Genomic DNA, 15,448 nt, shown 5'->3' with positions numbered 1-15,448 from the left:
AAACACTTCCCTACCCTTTTTGGAAAAGTCACTGTACCCTATATAGGAGTAACATGTTTGATATTAGATCCAACACTGAAGTTTTAACACGTATTAACTTGTTTAAAATCATGTCAATCATCATCGATCATTTTTCAAAGAAATTATATGTAAGAATGATTTTACCAAACTTTTTTGTTTAAAAAACATAAGAATGATTTTACCAAAACATTTTAGGTTATAATTGTAAATGTTGCATATATGTTATATATATAGCATTATATATTTATGGCTCACAATTGAGTCGCTAATAATTTTTACATCTTAGTCGAGTCATCATAGTAGAATTGCTTATCTACCACGTTTCATTTGTTAATAAAAAAAGCCATTCATATCTTGCCTTTGAAATTTATTTGATTGCTTCCAATAAGTCTTTCATCTCTTCTATATTTTTCCTCTGTATCTTTTTAATTTTTGTCACTTGAAATCTTGACACTACTCACACAAAGAATCTTTTTTTTTTTTGACGGGAAACATATGAGCTTTATTAAGAAATATCATATTTTACAGCCTCCATGATCTTCGAAGGAGCCTCCTCTAACCATACTAATTGTTCATATACAAAGAGACTTTTTTTAGCTAGCAAATGAGCTACACTATTTCCAGCTCTTTTAACATGAGAGAAAGTGATTGACAAACACTGAGAAGCTAAGTGCCAATATCCTGCATCACCACCCCCAAAGGCGACAGTTCTTTCTTCCTCTTTCGCAATGCCTGACATATCCGCAAGGAATCCGTCTCGACTTCAAACTGACGAAAGCCAGCCTCCATTGCAACTTTAATTCCCTGTTTCACCGCTAATGCTTCCCCCGTATCCACCTCACATGCCCCCTGCCATGGTTCGCATAATGCTGCTAGCACATCGCCCTCACAATCCCGAAGCATTGCACCTAGCCCCACTTTGCCATCCTTCCCCATCGCCACATCTGTATTGAGTTTCAAAGAACCCCGAGGAGGGGCATTCCACTTCCTTGGACCATTCTTCATGCTACCCGGTTGTATCTTTTCAGCCTCCATAGCACGCTGGTACTCCATAACAAGTCCAACTGCTTTATCAATTCTCCAAAGATCATCTCGCCTTCTTTTATCAAAAATCCATTCATTTCTCCCCAACCAAATGGACCAGCATAATGCCCAAAAAGCCTCCCACCACTCCTGATCCTTGATCTGGCCCAAGAGACAATCCACCCACCCCTTAAACGAGCCTCGATAGTCATCTTCAATTTTTAAGCGAAGAGGAGATGCGTACCATATTCTCTTAGACATAGGACATGTTAGCAATAAATGCCCCACATCTTCCTTCCCTTCTCCACACCTTTCACAAGTGGGGTCACATTCCATCCCACGTCTCATGAGAGCCTCCCCTACTGGTAGAGTATTGTGGAGGGCCCTCCACACAAAGTGACGTACCTTCGGTGGGGTACACGACTTCCACACTTTCTTCCACATGCCCTCACTACTGCTACCCGAAGAGGACACGCCCTCCTCCTTCTTTGCGTGAATCGTTGCATAGTAAGCACTTTGACTGTGAAAAAACCAGTTTTGTCAACTTCCATGCCCAGAAATCGACACTTGGATAATCTGGGAGAATTATGGAACTAGCTTGAGTCGCTTCCCAGGGGGGTCAGAGTTCTCCCTAGAGTTTCTGTATCCCACTTTCCATCCTTAATCAACTCCCTGACCCAAGAGATACTTGAACCTGCCTCATCTTTTGGTATCAACACCCCTCCATTGCTTACATTATTTATCCAAGGGTCCTGCCAAACTCGTGTGTTCAGCCCATCTCCTATGACACGCTTCACTCCCCTCTTTAAAACATCTCGAGCCTGAAGAATCGATTTCCAGGTGAAACTCTCATGTGGTGCTACTTTAGTTTCCAAGAACGAAGTATTTGGAAAATATTTCCCTTTCAGCACCCGAGCCATAAAAGAGCTTTCATCCGAGAGGATCCTCCATCCCTGCTTTGCTAACATAGCCTGATTAAATGCCTCCAAATCACGCATCCATATGCCCCCTTGTGCTTTCGGCCGACAGATCCACTCCCATGACACTCACGCAATTTTCTTCTCTCTATCTTTTTGCCCCCAGAAAAAATTCCGACACATCCTCTCCACTTCTGTTAGAATGCTTTTCGGGAGTTTAAAACATTGCATAGCATACATTGGGATAGCATGCGCAACAGATTTATCAGAATCTCTCGTCCCGCCTGAGACAAAAAAATTTCTTATCATCCTTTTAGTTTCTTCCACACCCGGTCTTGAATTGTTTGAAACACCACTTTTTTGGAACTCCCAATATAAGTAGGCAACCCTAAGTAGTTGTCATGGTCTTCAACAGCCTTAAAATTCAACTTTTCAAGTAGCATTTGTTTCTTTTCACTATCCACATTTCGGCTAAAAGACACAACAGATTTTTCCATATTCAATTTTTGCCCGGATGCTGCTTCATAAACAGAAAGGATATCCATCACATTCTCCACTTCTTCAGTATTTGCTCTTGCGAATAATAAACTATCATCAGCAAACAGAAGATGGGTTATGGGTTCCACTTTCTTGCCTATCTTCACCCCATGGATCATCTTTCTCTTCTCGACATCTCTAAGGAGCGCAGACAGCCCCTCTACACATAATACAAAAAGGAAGGGAGACAACATATCTCCCTGCCTAAGTCCCCGACTAGATTTAAAAGACCTAGTAGGTTGTCCATTCCGCAAAATAGCAAAAGTATGAGTCGAAACACATCTCATAATGATCTCTACAAACTTCTCCGGGAACGCCATTTTCTACAACATACATCGCAAAAATTGTCACTCCACTCTATCATAAGCTTTACTCATGTCCAACTTCAGAGCCATGTCTCCTCTCGCCCCTGTTTTCTTTTTAATTTCCTCAAGTAATAAAAACATTCATATGCAACTAAGATATTATGGGTGATTAGCCTCCCCGGCACAAAACCGCTCTGAGCATCGCTAATTAAATGAGGCAAAAACCGCTTCAATCTATTTGCTACCACCTTCGCTACAACTTTGCATTGTAAAGCACATTGCATAGGCTAATGGGTCGATAATCCTTCGCATTTTCACAGCACTTCTTCTTTGGAATGAGCACAATATGTGTGTGGTTAAACTCATCAATATTCTCATTATTATTCAATATCCCCAAGGCCATATCGACTACATCTCGCCCGACAATTCCCCAAAATTTTTGGTAAAAGAGGGCCGACATACCATCGGGTCCCGAGCCCTTAGATGGGTGCATCTGGAATAGTACTATTTTGACTTCCTCCCCAGTAAAGGGTGCCTCCAGTTCCACAATCATATCTTCCTCAAAAACTGTGTCCACTTTATCAATTACCTCCTGAACTTGACACTGAGCCCCCGAAGAGAAAAGGTCCTCGAAAAAACGCACCAAGACCTCGCCTATGTCCTCCTCCTCCCCGTATATATTCCCTGCTTCATCTTGAATTTGGGCAATGGCGTTTCGTTCTGTAATATCCCGAAAATTTTAAACTTGCTTAAATTAAATAATAATAATTAGTGGCTAAAATTTTTCTTTAATATGATGATTTCATTAGTTAAAGTAAGAAAACAAATAAATTACTAAACAAATTGATGGCATAAAAAGGAAAAGAAAAAGAAAAAAAAAAAAAAAAAAGAAAAGAAAAGAAAAAGAAAAAGGGAAGAATTTGGAAAACAGAAAACGTGAGTTTTCTTCCCCTTTGCCCCATCTTAGAGGTGATCAAACATGGCCCGGCCCGCTGGCCCGGCCCGGCCCGGCCCGTTTTTGGGCCGGGTTTGGGCAGAATTTTTCGGCCCGCGGGCCTGGCCGGGCCCGGCCCGGTCATTTTTTTTTTGTTTTTGGGCGGGCTTTGGGCAAGCTAAAAACGACTTTTTAGTCTATTTTTGGCCCGGCCCGTTTTGGCCCGCAAAAGCCCGCTAAGCCCGGCCCGAAATAGCGGGCTTTGGACACAAAAATTCGGCCCGAATTTAGGCCCGGCCCGGCCAATGGGCAAATTTTTTTGGCCGCGGCCCGGCCCGAACCCGGCCCGGCCCGGCCCATGATCACCTGGCCCATCTCAGTTTTCTTTTCACCAAAAACCCACCCATGGATTTCTAACTCAAAAATGGGTTATTGAACACAAACAAACTTATTTGCAAAGAAAATTCATTTATCAAACCAAATTACCCAATAACCCATTGTATCCATTCAATTTCATCAATCGAATTGGGCAAAAATTAGAACTCAACAATGGCTATAAAAAGCCATGTTCATTCCCTCAAACCACCATCCACTGATCACAAACAAATTCACTCAAGCCTCCTGAGATTATCGCCGAAAAACACCCCAACCGCCACCTAAACCACTTTCAAATTCTCTGTTTTTCGCAACTCTCTCTCACTCCTCTGTTTTCGTTCAACCACCGCAGCACCACCACCCACCACCACCGTCGCTATAACCACTACCGCCTGCTTCTGTGCGAACCAACAACCACCGCACCGTCAACCAGAACCTCTCCCTCCTCTCTCCCAGTTTCCCCCTCTCTGTCGTGTCTCCCTCCTCGTCGCATCGTTGACCCGCGCGCACCGCCCAGCACCACCGAGCCCGCGCCGTTCCGCCGTACCACCCCCTTATTTTCTGCCCCGCCTCGCCGGAGCTTCGTTCGTTCTCCCTTGCTCTCTGGTTCACGATATTCGGTTGAAGCAGAGGTATGTTTCAACATACCTGCTCTCCCCTTTACATGTTGTGTTATACTTTCGTTGGGCTTTGATTTAAAGGTTTGACAAAGTGCTTGGGCTGACTTTTATAAATCAGTAGATGAGATGGACTAAGTAATGTAGATGAAACTCTCTTTTTATATGCTGAACGAACTACTAATTCTTATAATCTAAAATTTGAGAATCATATTATAAGACCCACAATGATATAGATGTCTTATGATAACAGTTACTTAAATCTAGTGCTAGCTAAGTATAAGTCATAATATGAGTGGAATAATGAGTGTATTAACAATAATAGTCTCATATCACTTAACATTCTAGTCAACGAATTATTAACAAGAATAACAATTGAGGTAAAATCACATAGTAACAAGCGCTTATGAATAGTTTAGATATATGAAGTTCATAATTACAAATCATTGAGCATAGTCATGAACCATAAGATTAATGACCACGGTTCTAGTTTATAAAATGACGAATATGTTTAAAAGGATCTTATGATTAATAGAATGAAGTTTTGAGTTAAAGGTTAACAAAATTATAACGTCTAGAAATTATAAAATACGAAATGGTTGTGATAAGACGTCGTCTATAATTACGACTTAGACGCTAAGTTGTTAAGTGGAAAGGGCGCCTACGACCTTTTATCAACCACGAAAGACGTTAATATAAAACTCTTAAATACCTCCTAAAATAGAAAAGTGACGGAAATGGATCAGTAAACTCAGAATTCCGAATAAAATATTAATAAATCTTTTATTGATCCGTGAATTGATTATTAGATTAAAAAGGAAGAGATATTACAACGCCTTTCCCTACGATCAAGGTTGTGTTAAGCAGGATTCCAGGTAACGTCTACTGCTAACACCCGCACTCCCCTTCCAACTACGTTTTATGATGCTTTTATATAATGTTTATGCTATGTTTTATATGGTATGCGGGATATAAAATGTGCGACTATGTAACGTCTACTGCTAACACCCGCACTCCCCTTCCAACTACGTTTTATATATGGTGATTTTATATGATGTTTATGCTATGTTTTATGTGGTGTGCGGGATATGAAATGTTTGGCTACGTTAATGATTTGATGATGTTACAAAATGACTTTATTATGATTTCTGAAAAATCAATCAAAAGAAACGAAACATGATAAATGAAAGTGAAAGATGGTGAATGGCAGTACTATGTTCTCTGGGCCGTGCATGTGTCATTCTGTTATCTGGCGGTAACGCCACCTTCTGATGGGGCAACGTCCTCGGTGGCACCCGCATTATGGCATTATATGCCACCTTCTGATGGGGGATGAATATCCTCGGTGGCTTTGCCTTCTGTTACGATGTATGGCATTATATGCCACCTTCTGATGGGGGATAAATATCCTCGGTGGCTTTGCCTTCTGTTATGATGTCTGGCATTGTATGCCACCTTCTGATGGGGGATGAATATCCTTGGTGGCTTTGCCTTCTGTTACGGTGTCTGGCATTATATGCCACCTTCTGATGGGGGATGAATATCCTCGGTGGCTTTGCCTTCTGTTATGATCTATGATGTTATATGTCACCTTCTGATGGGGATGAATATCCTCGGTGGCTATGCCTTCTTGTACTCGCCAAAGTAACCAAAGAAAGTTTTCTGATAATGAAATGTGATAATGGAGATAATATGAACGAAAATGACTTTTAAATTCCTGATTCGAAGTGTATGTTTACGAAATGATTTTTACTATATTCTCTTCTCCCTGTTTGCAAATAAAATGAATTGAAATGAATTTACGTTGTTAGAGTAGTACGTTACTGAGCCTCGGCTCATGACGTTTTGTTTTTCTGTTTTAGGTATGCATATGAAGATGGGATGACGTAGCAGTGAGGATTAAATTACGTTAATTCATGCGACTATGACGGTTATGTAATCCAAGTTTATGATCACTAGATTTCGTAACATTAGCTATGCTTAAGCTATCTATATATATTTCTAGAATTACTACCACTATTATAGAAGTTTAGTGATGTGAAAGAATGTTGCCTTGTACTTTCCTGTGTGGAGAGTACGGCAGTGACGCACCGACTAAGCTAGGAAGGTCTTCCGCTGCTAATCTTTGTAATTAATTAACCTAATAGTGATGCTTAAAAGTCGGGGCGTTACACGTTCTTTCCTTTGATTTGCTTTGGTGTGAAAAAATTTCCCCTTACGGAGCCAATCCTGCCGACTCCGTTGGCGCCAATATGTTTCCTCCCTTTCCTCGAGCTCATCCATTCGAGCATCTAAAGCCCGCATTTTATGTATCACATCTTCAGTTTGCTCAGCTTGCATTAGCTCCTGCATTTGGTTTTGACACTCCCGTAATTCACGAGCAGTATGTCCAAAGGTTTCCTTCCCCCATCTCTGCAAAGCCGCAGCAGTGCTGCCAATTCTCCTCCGCACACCTACATTTACCTCCCACACAAAGAATCTTTAAAATTATTCTCAATACATAAAAGAAAATATAGTCATATAGGGTATTGTTTAATTTGTTTCAGTGAGTATTTTATTAATATTCATTAGTTATAACGTTTATTAATAAGTAAGAAAATATATTTAAAGTCAATGAAATGCTTCAGCAAACACGCACAATTAAAGTAGGATTAAAAAATGATACAAATGAAGTATTAGTTATGTTGTATTCCATGTTTTGATGATGCTAAATAATTTAGGTCTTGTATAGTTTTATTCTGGAAAAAATATAAAATTTCAAAAATATTGTCTTATTAATTTTTATATATCTTGTGAAAAAAGATTAATGAGATTTAATCTAATCAAGATATTATTTATATACTTGGATTTTATTATATGGTATGTCTAATACATCTATTAGCTTAAAATCTTTGAGTAAAAGATTTTTAAGTTATTAGATATATATATATTGTTGTTGTTTTGTTGACAAAAACCAAGTTCAATATATGTGCCTACAAAGAAGGAGGAGGAGCGAGATTTTCTCTAACTTCTTGTTGGATATGGGCGTACAAACGGCTAGTGGAAGTAATTGATCACCATTGCAAAAATCATGGATTATGCGCAGTGAGTTATGGGCCATGATCCTAGAACTTAGCAAACAAACAACACGGAGAACGTAGAGTAAAGAACAAGAATTTATAACAACTATTTAAGAGAAAGTAGTTGTTCAAAAACTTACAACTTTCAAACATTACAATTTCATAATTACTATTCAGAATATCGTTGTAATCAAGTGAGAGAAAATAGAAGACTTCGAGTGAAGTCAAGTGAGTTACATCAGTTTAGGGAGAACCGAGCGACTGGAAACAAGTTCCTAGTGGAACAGAAAAGGGTCCAGCAATATATTGTAAAGAGAGTCTTTTGGCCTATTCTAATAAAAGGAGTATTTAGTCAATGAATTAATGTTATTTTCAAAAAAGGAGTATTGAGTCAAAATCTTTGAGATCAAGGTTTTTCTTCCTATTGGGCCTAGGAACTAGGAAGTTTTCTTTGCAGGTTAAATTTTCTGTGTGATCTTTCTTTCATTCTAAGTTCTTTTTATTCCGCAATTAAGTTTGAAAATTTTCCCTCAACTATAATACCTCCCCTCTTGTAGTTGATCTAGTGTCTATACTAGAATAACAAGTTAGAATAGTAAATAATTGAATATGAAGGGAGCAATATTAGGCCAATTAGCTCGCTAGTTGCCTGATCCAGGTAGAGGGGGCAGCTAATCTACACCATTTCCAACCCGCAAATAAGATCCTTTTGATTAAACGGAAATTTTTGTGTGAAACCGTCTTAATCCAAGACCTGATTGAGATGAGTAGAATAAGTTTAACCTTGACATCTATCAGTTTAAGCCATGAATCTAACAATTTAAGGCAAACATCTATCAATTTAACCCAACCACTTATCAGTTTAATCATAAACATATTAATATATCGTAGACATATATCAGTTTAGTCCAAATATCTATCGATTTAACATAGACCATCTATTAGTTTAACCCAAAATATTTATCAAATTGAGTCCAGAAAGTAATACTAACCTTCATTTCTAAATAAGTGTAACATCTTGACTTTCACGTTTGTCAACACATAAAATTTAACCATTAATATCTCTAATTATGTATTTGTTAAAATTATAAAAAGACGTTATTATGAAAATATTCACTGAAACAAATTGAAAAATATTTTATATGATCATTTTTGCTTTTATATATTAGCAAAATAATATAATTAGAATGAGATGTGTAAATAGTGCAAAGTCAAAATGTTACACTAAGAAAAAATAGAGAAAATAATTTATGTTATGAATTAATAATAGGATTTCATCTCGATCATTTAAAACGGATGAAACGCGTGTCACGCAAATCCTTTGTTAAAAAAACAAATATTGACATGGTCTATGCCCTATCTTAATTAATAACGAGTTTTTATATGCACGTGATGCATGCGAAGATATTTAGAAAATTAATTTTTTTAAGGAGATGAAATTAATTAAATTAATTATTAATTATTTCTAATAAATTAGGAATATTTAAATTGTTGATGATTTTCTTTTTGTAATATTTTTTTTTATTTTTTAAATTAATTAGGTAGTTTCTTTTTTTATTTTTTCATTAAAATAAGTAGTTAGAATAGAGATGTTATGAGGGTAAAATAGGATTTCTAATATTTTGGTATCCTATCCCTCTTCCCATATAAAATAGAGATTAATAAATGATCACCTTTGGCCCAAAAATTACTTGCGAGTTATGGATCCCACACGGCCACACGTAGCGTAAGTCGATTATTACCTTTCTGATTTAGCCAATGGGAAAGATGTACCGAGACAAGCAAGCTGCACACGCAAGGATCGAGTTAGCTCATGAATAAAATCATTACACTGAAGAAACGGTAGAGGAATTTTGTTTGTCCAAAATCATGCAAGCTAGCAAGATGTGTTACCAAACAAATCACTGTATTATCGTCGACAAAAAGTTTGTATGTGATTAAACTCCCCACGTGTATTCCATGCAAGTCTGGAGAGAGAAAGGGAGAGTTACGTATGCCAATGACCGGTCCACTGAACTTGGTCATTCTTATAAGGCAAAAACCCAGAAAATACTCTATGAGAAGAAGGAAAAATATTCTAATAATAAGAAATTCCATCAAAAAGTAAATTTTTGACCTCCAGAAGCAAAGAAAATAATGATAAACATACAAAGGGGCAATGGACTTTCGGCTTAGCCGACGCAAAAGTGAATATTTGACCCAAAACCATTAATACTACCAATAAGCTAGCTGTATATGCACCAAATTAAATTGAATGGTGGAATATTGATTTTTCTTTTAATAATCAACACTTATTTTCTTTATATATCATCATTATTGTTGTCGCATCACCAACTGTTTCCACTCTAGTGGTTTTCATTGTTTTGAGGGTCACACCCTGTTTTATCTTTTATGGACTACCCTTTTTCCTATTGTCTTCAACCATGGAGAAGCTTACTTACCTATACTTAGGCCTGTTCTTTCTAGTTTGTTTTCAATTCAGCTTAATTTAATTCGTTTTAATTTAGCTCAATTGCAATTAGTTCAATTCAGTTTACTTTCAATTATCATTTTTATTAGTTATAATTTAATTCATTTTAGTTCAATTCAGTTGCAATAAATTCAGTTTAATTAGTTCAATTGCAATCAGTTCAATTTAATTCAATAGTTTTATGTCGAAGAGAATAGACCCTTAGATTTTACACATCTTGTTAGCTTAATTATTACTCAATTATGTGTCAACTTTACTAATTTTTATCATTTTTCAACAAACTTGTGTCATTTTCACCAATTTCATTATTATTTGTCAGCTCATTTTGTACCATATTATGATTGCTCATTTTTATGTCATTTTTAGTTATTTTTGTGTCATTTTTACTGATGCAAACTTGCCTTATTTTCACCTATTTCATTATTATTGTCAACTCATTATGTATCATATAATTATTATTCATTGTGTGGCATTTTTATTCATTTTATGTCATTTTTAGCAAACTTATATCATACTTACGTATTTTATTATTTTTTATCAACTTCTTATGTATCATATCATTATTATTCATCTATGTGTTATTTTTACTCATTTTTCCTCAATTTTGTATCAATTTTATTTTTATGTCATTTCATTATCAATTTTAAGGAAATCCAATGGTGCCATGATTGTATACTAGTAGATCTTTTCTACACTTGGCTTGCCATGATGAAGCTAAAAGAAAAGTTACACAGAAAATTGTCATTTTGATAATTTCACATAGTTTTAATTTCCTCCGTAATATCACTTTTTTAAGACAACTTTTATCATGTATACACTTAGGTGTATTATGCTCATGATAATTATTTTTTTGCTTATAACTCATTTGAAATTCTCGAAATTAGCAAACTTCTAAAATGAGTAAACATTTCTACTCATCTGATGAAACCCAAATGAGCAAACTTCTTCTCTCATTTTCTTAAATCAGCACAAGTGTTTGTTCATTTTGAAACTGTAATATTGATTTTAAATGTAAAATTAAGTCCATCGTACCATTGTGAACTCTGATTCTTCAACTTTTAACTTTTTCCATTCGTGAATCCAATTTTCTCAAATCATATTTTATAATTTATCAAATTGGCCATGATGAGAGATAAACCATACAGAAGAGAAAATCTGGAGGTAAGAGATCAAACAATGGAGGAGAGAAAAAACTAAACTTAGTGTTGATTCTTAAATCATCCTTTGCAGTATCAATCATCAATCCCATCCTTGATAATTTTCAGGAAATATAATGTTGATTATCAAATTTCAAATTAATTCTTCCATTGATAAAATTCGAGGAGAAAGGAAGAGAGATAAATAAGTCAATACTCCCTCTATCTCTTTTTAATTGATATATTATGTTTTCGCAGTTCTTGAGACACAACTTCAAACCTTAATATCTTGAGTTATATAAAAAAATAAATTTACAGAAATTATAAATATACATTGAGTGCAATCAAACAAGATTCTGCATGACTATATTTTTCTTTACGTATATAATTAAAGTAGGTAAGAGTTGTCATGTGAATAGTACCCACAAATAGTATGTAGCACTAAAAAAAATATGGGGGAGTAGAAATGAATAAAATTTTGTTCATTTAAAGAATATATTACCGAATTATGTTGTGTACCATAAGCCTGGTCCAGGTGTACCATGCATGTACTACTTTTTTAAAATTCTACATTTCTTAGTGTTTTGAAGAATTATTATTGCATTTGTTGTTCCAAAATTATAGGCGTTGCTACCTTGTGAGTCGTGACAGTCCATCCAATTATCCATTATGTGAAGCCTATAATTATGTTTTTTCTCATTTTTTTTTTTGGAATGTTCCCTCGATTGTTCTTCTGTCATCCCCATTCTTCTGTCAGCAGACATTATTTTTCTAAGCTAGTTTTTTAGACTCATGTTATGGCCCAATAATTATAATTTTCATATATAATATTTTATTTTGAAATTATAACACCAAACATTACTTGGTTTATTGGTTAAGACTTTAATTTACAAGTTAAAGTCGGATCAAATCTAATACCATATATTTTCTAATTTTTTTATTTATATGCAAAGTACATGAAGTAAATACTCTAAGGATAGTAACACGTGGCACAATTTCTTATTTAGACACGCATTTTAATATATTAGTATAGATGTTTTTGACAATCTCTAAAAACATCAATTGCAAAACTTTGGGAGCTTTTTGTTAAGTTTCAAAACAAGATAATAAACGAATTTCAACCAATCTAGATAAAATTGTTGTTTCAATTTTGTGTTCTGGGGTTCTAAGCAACTTAAGGGTTTTGTAAATTAGAGATTTTAGCAAAATTAGGGTTTTCAATTGGAAATATTTTTTAACTAATTGCATGATTGTTGAGGTCAAGTAAAACTTTAATTTAATTTTCTTTTATGTAGTTCAATGTCATCCTCCATTGCATCAACAAAAGAATATAATTTTTCTCCACTTATCCGCTTGAATTGGAAGCCCTAAATTTTAAAAGCTCATTTTTTTTCAAAAAATCGAGTGTTGGGACCCACTTAATTGAAAAACGGACAAAGTTCGTTTGTTAGTTGTAAAATCGATACTTGATCAACAAAATATGTAGTGAACTGAACAAAAAAAATAAAGTAGTTATTTAAAATTGTGATATACGAAAGATAATTTTTGTATTCCATGTTTTGATGATGCCAAATAATTAGGTATTTTCTAATTTTATTTTGAAAGATATAAACTTCTAAAAATATTGTTAATTTTTATATATCTTGTAGAGAAAGATTAATGAGTTTTAATCTAGTTAAGATATTATGTATACACTTTGGATTTTATTATATGATATGTTTAATGCATCTATTAACTTAGAATCTTTGAGTCAAAGATTCTTAGTTATTAAATATTTTTATTGTTATTGTTTTGTTCAGAAAAATCAGGTTCATTAACTGTACCTACAAAGAAGGAGGAGGAGTGAGTTTTGCTCAACCCACTTGCTGGATAATGGAGCACAATGGCTAGTTGTGGGTGGTTAGAAACTGTTGCACAAAACGTTGAGATAATGTAATAAGTTTAGCACCATGATTCTAAATCTAAGAAGCACACAGCATGGAGAAAATGGAGTAAATAACAAGAATTTACAACAGTTATTTAAGAGAAAATAGTTGTTCGAAAAACATACAAGCATTACAACTCAATATTAACTTTGAAAGTTTTTCTGTAATTTTCTTCTTCTCCTACAATACATATCATTGTAATATTCTTAGTGTTTGGTTGAGTGAACAATTAGAATATCCTTGTAATCAAGTGAGAGAAAGAAAGAGAGAATAGAGAAGATTTCGAGTGAAATCAAGTGGGAACTGATGAGTGACTGTGAACAAGTTCCTAGTGGAACAGAGAAGGGTTCGACAATAGGTTGTAAAGAGAGTCTTTTGGCCTATTCTAATAACGGAAGTATTGAGTCAAAATTCCTGGAGGTCAAGGTTTTTCTTCCTATTGGGCCTAGTAAGTTTTTCTTGTAGGTTAAATTTCGTGTGTGATCTTTCTTTTATTCTAAATTCTTTTAATTCCACATTTAAATTCGAAAATTTTTTCTCGACTACAATTCACTCCCTCCCCTCTTGTAATTGGTCTAGTGTTCACACAACAATCATATGAACTCCTGTTGTACCATAGCTTCATCATATAGCTATTAAATTTCTTGTACCACTGCCTCGGAGACTGCTTTAGTCCATATAAGGACTTCTTCAACTTGCAAACATAGCTTTCCTTCCCCGTAACCTAGAAACCATCTGGTTGAGCCATGTATATCTCATCCTCCAACTCTCCATGTTGAAAAGTTGTTTTCACATCTAGATGCACAAGCTCAAAATCCTGATGTGCAACTATTGCAAATAGCACCCTGATGGAAGTATGTCTGACTACAGGTGAAAAAATCTCATTATAGTCTACACCTTCCTTTGTGTAAACCCTCTTGCAACCAGTCGAGCCTTATATTTGAAAACCCATTTACAAGTAATAATTTTTCTCCCTGGAGGTTTACGCACAAACTCCAAGTATCGTTCATATGAAGTGATTCCATCTCATCCCCCATTGCAGCAAGCTAATGGGTAGACTTCGTACATATAACTACTTTCCTGTATGTGGATGGCTCATAAACATCCACCTCCTCAGCAACCTGCAGTGCATAACCCACCATATCTTCAAAACCATACATGTTTGGGGGTTTCCAAAATTTGTCCTTATAGGACGCTCTCGAGCCAGGCTAGGCGCCTCTTCATTTGGTATTGAAGATGGTGGTTCTTCAAAAAAATAATGTGTTGATAATCATCACTCTCATCATGAGTGACTTGCTGCTCTACCTGTTTATCAACACTACCACTATCTAACACAATAATAGACTTTACAGTAGGATTAAATATAGAATTTTCATCAAAGACAATATTTCTACTCAGTATAACCCTATCCTTAGATGGAGACCAAATTCTATAACCCTTTACTCCATCCCCATATCCTACAAACACTCCCTTTCTAGTCTTTGGTTCCAACTTACCCTCATTTACATGATAGTAAACATTACAACCAAATATTTGAATATCTGAGTAATCTGCAAGCTTACCTGACCACATCTCATATTGTGTTTGAGATTGATCCCAGAGTGAGGTCCATGGTTGATCAGATAATATGATTAACTAACGACTTCTCCTCAAAACCTTCTAGTCATACCAGCATTAGAGAGTGGATATAATTTCATGACAATTAACTTCATCAATGAAAGATACAAAATACAAAATACCTGTGACCTCCGAAAAATTTTACACGTGAAGGACCCCAACAATCGGAGTGGATATAATTCAGAGTACCTTTTGTTCTATGAATGTCTTTAGGAAACTTGTTACGATGTAATTTCCCAAAAACATAATGCTTATAAAACTCTAGCTTTGCGACCTTATGGCCACCCAGAAGATCATTCTTGGAGAGGATTTGCATCCCTTTCTCACTCATATGTCCAAGTCTCATGTGTCATAGTTTGGTCATATCCTCCTTCTGAATTTTAGACGACGCAATAACAGCTGAACCTGAGAAAGTAGAACCCTGCAATACATACAAGGTACCACATTTGACTCCCTTTAATACATCATTTGAACCTTTGCAGACATACACAACTCCACCCCCACCTCTGAAA

At 35.6% G+C, this 15,448-nt stretch overlaps 1 protein-coding gene across 1 annotated transcript; it reads right to left on the bottom strand.

The window, feature by feature from the left end:
* Positions 1–687: 687 nt before the first annotated feature.
* LOC104902499 (uncharacterized) lies at positions 688–2,042 on the bottom strand. Its single transcript, XM_010690285.1, has 2 exons — positions 1,696–2,042; positions 688–1,564 (listed from the first exon to the last, which is right to left on the bottom strand). The coding sequence occupies exons 1-2, from the start codon at positions 2,040–2,042 to the stop codon at positions 688–690; spliced, it is 1,224 nt and encodes a 407-aa protein (XP_010688587.1).
* Between the last annotated feature and the right edge of the window lie 13,406 nt (positions 2,043–15,448).

This window comes from Beta vulgaris, chromosome 8 (assembly GCF_026745355.1).
Source record: "Beta vulgaris subsp. vulgaris cultivar EL10 chromosome 8, EL10.2, whole genome shotgun sequence".
Classification (NCBI taxonomy): domain Eukaryota; kingdom Viridiplantae; phylum Streptophyta; class Magnoliopsida; order Caryophyllales; family Amaranthaceae; genus Beta; species Beta vulgaris.
Note: the sequence above shows the minus strand (reverse complement) of the source record. Positions and strands in the feature narration are given on the sequence as shown.

Coding starts and splice junctions, on each gene's coding strand:
- LOC104902499 (XM_010690285.1), bottom strand. CDS start 2,042: ATGCGTGATTTGGAGGCATTTAATCAGGCTATGTTAGCAAAGCAGGGA. Junction 1,565..1,695: donor GAGTTGATTAAGGATGGAAA/GTGGGATACAGA, acceptor GTTTTTTCACAG/TCAAAGTGCTTACTATGCAA.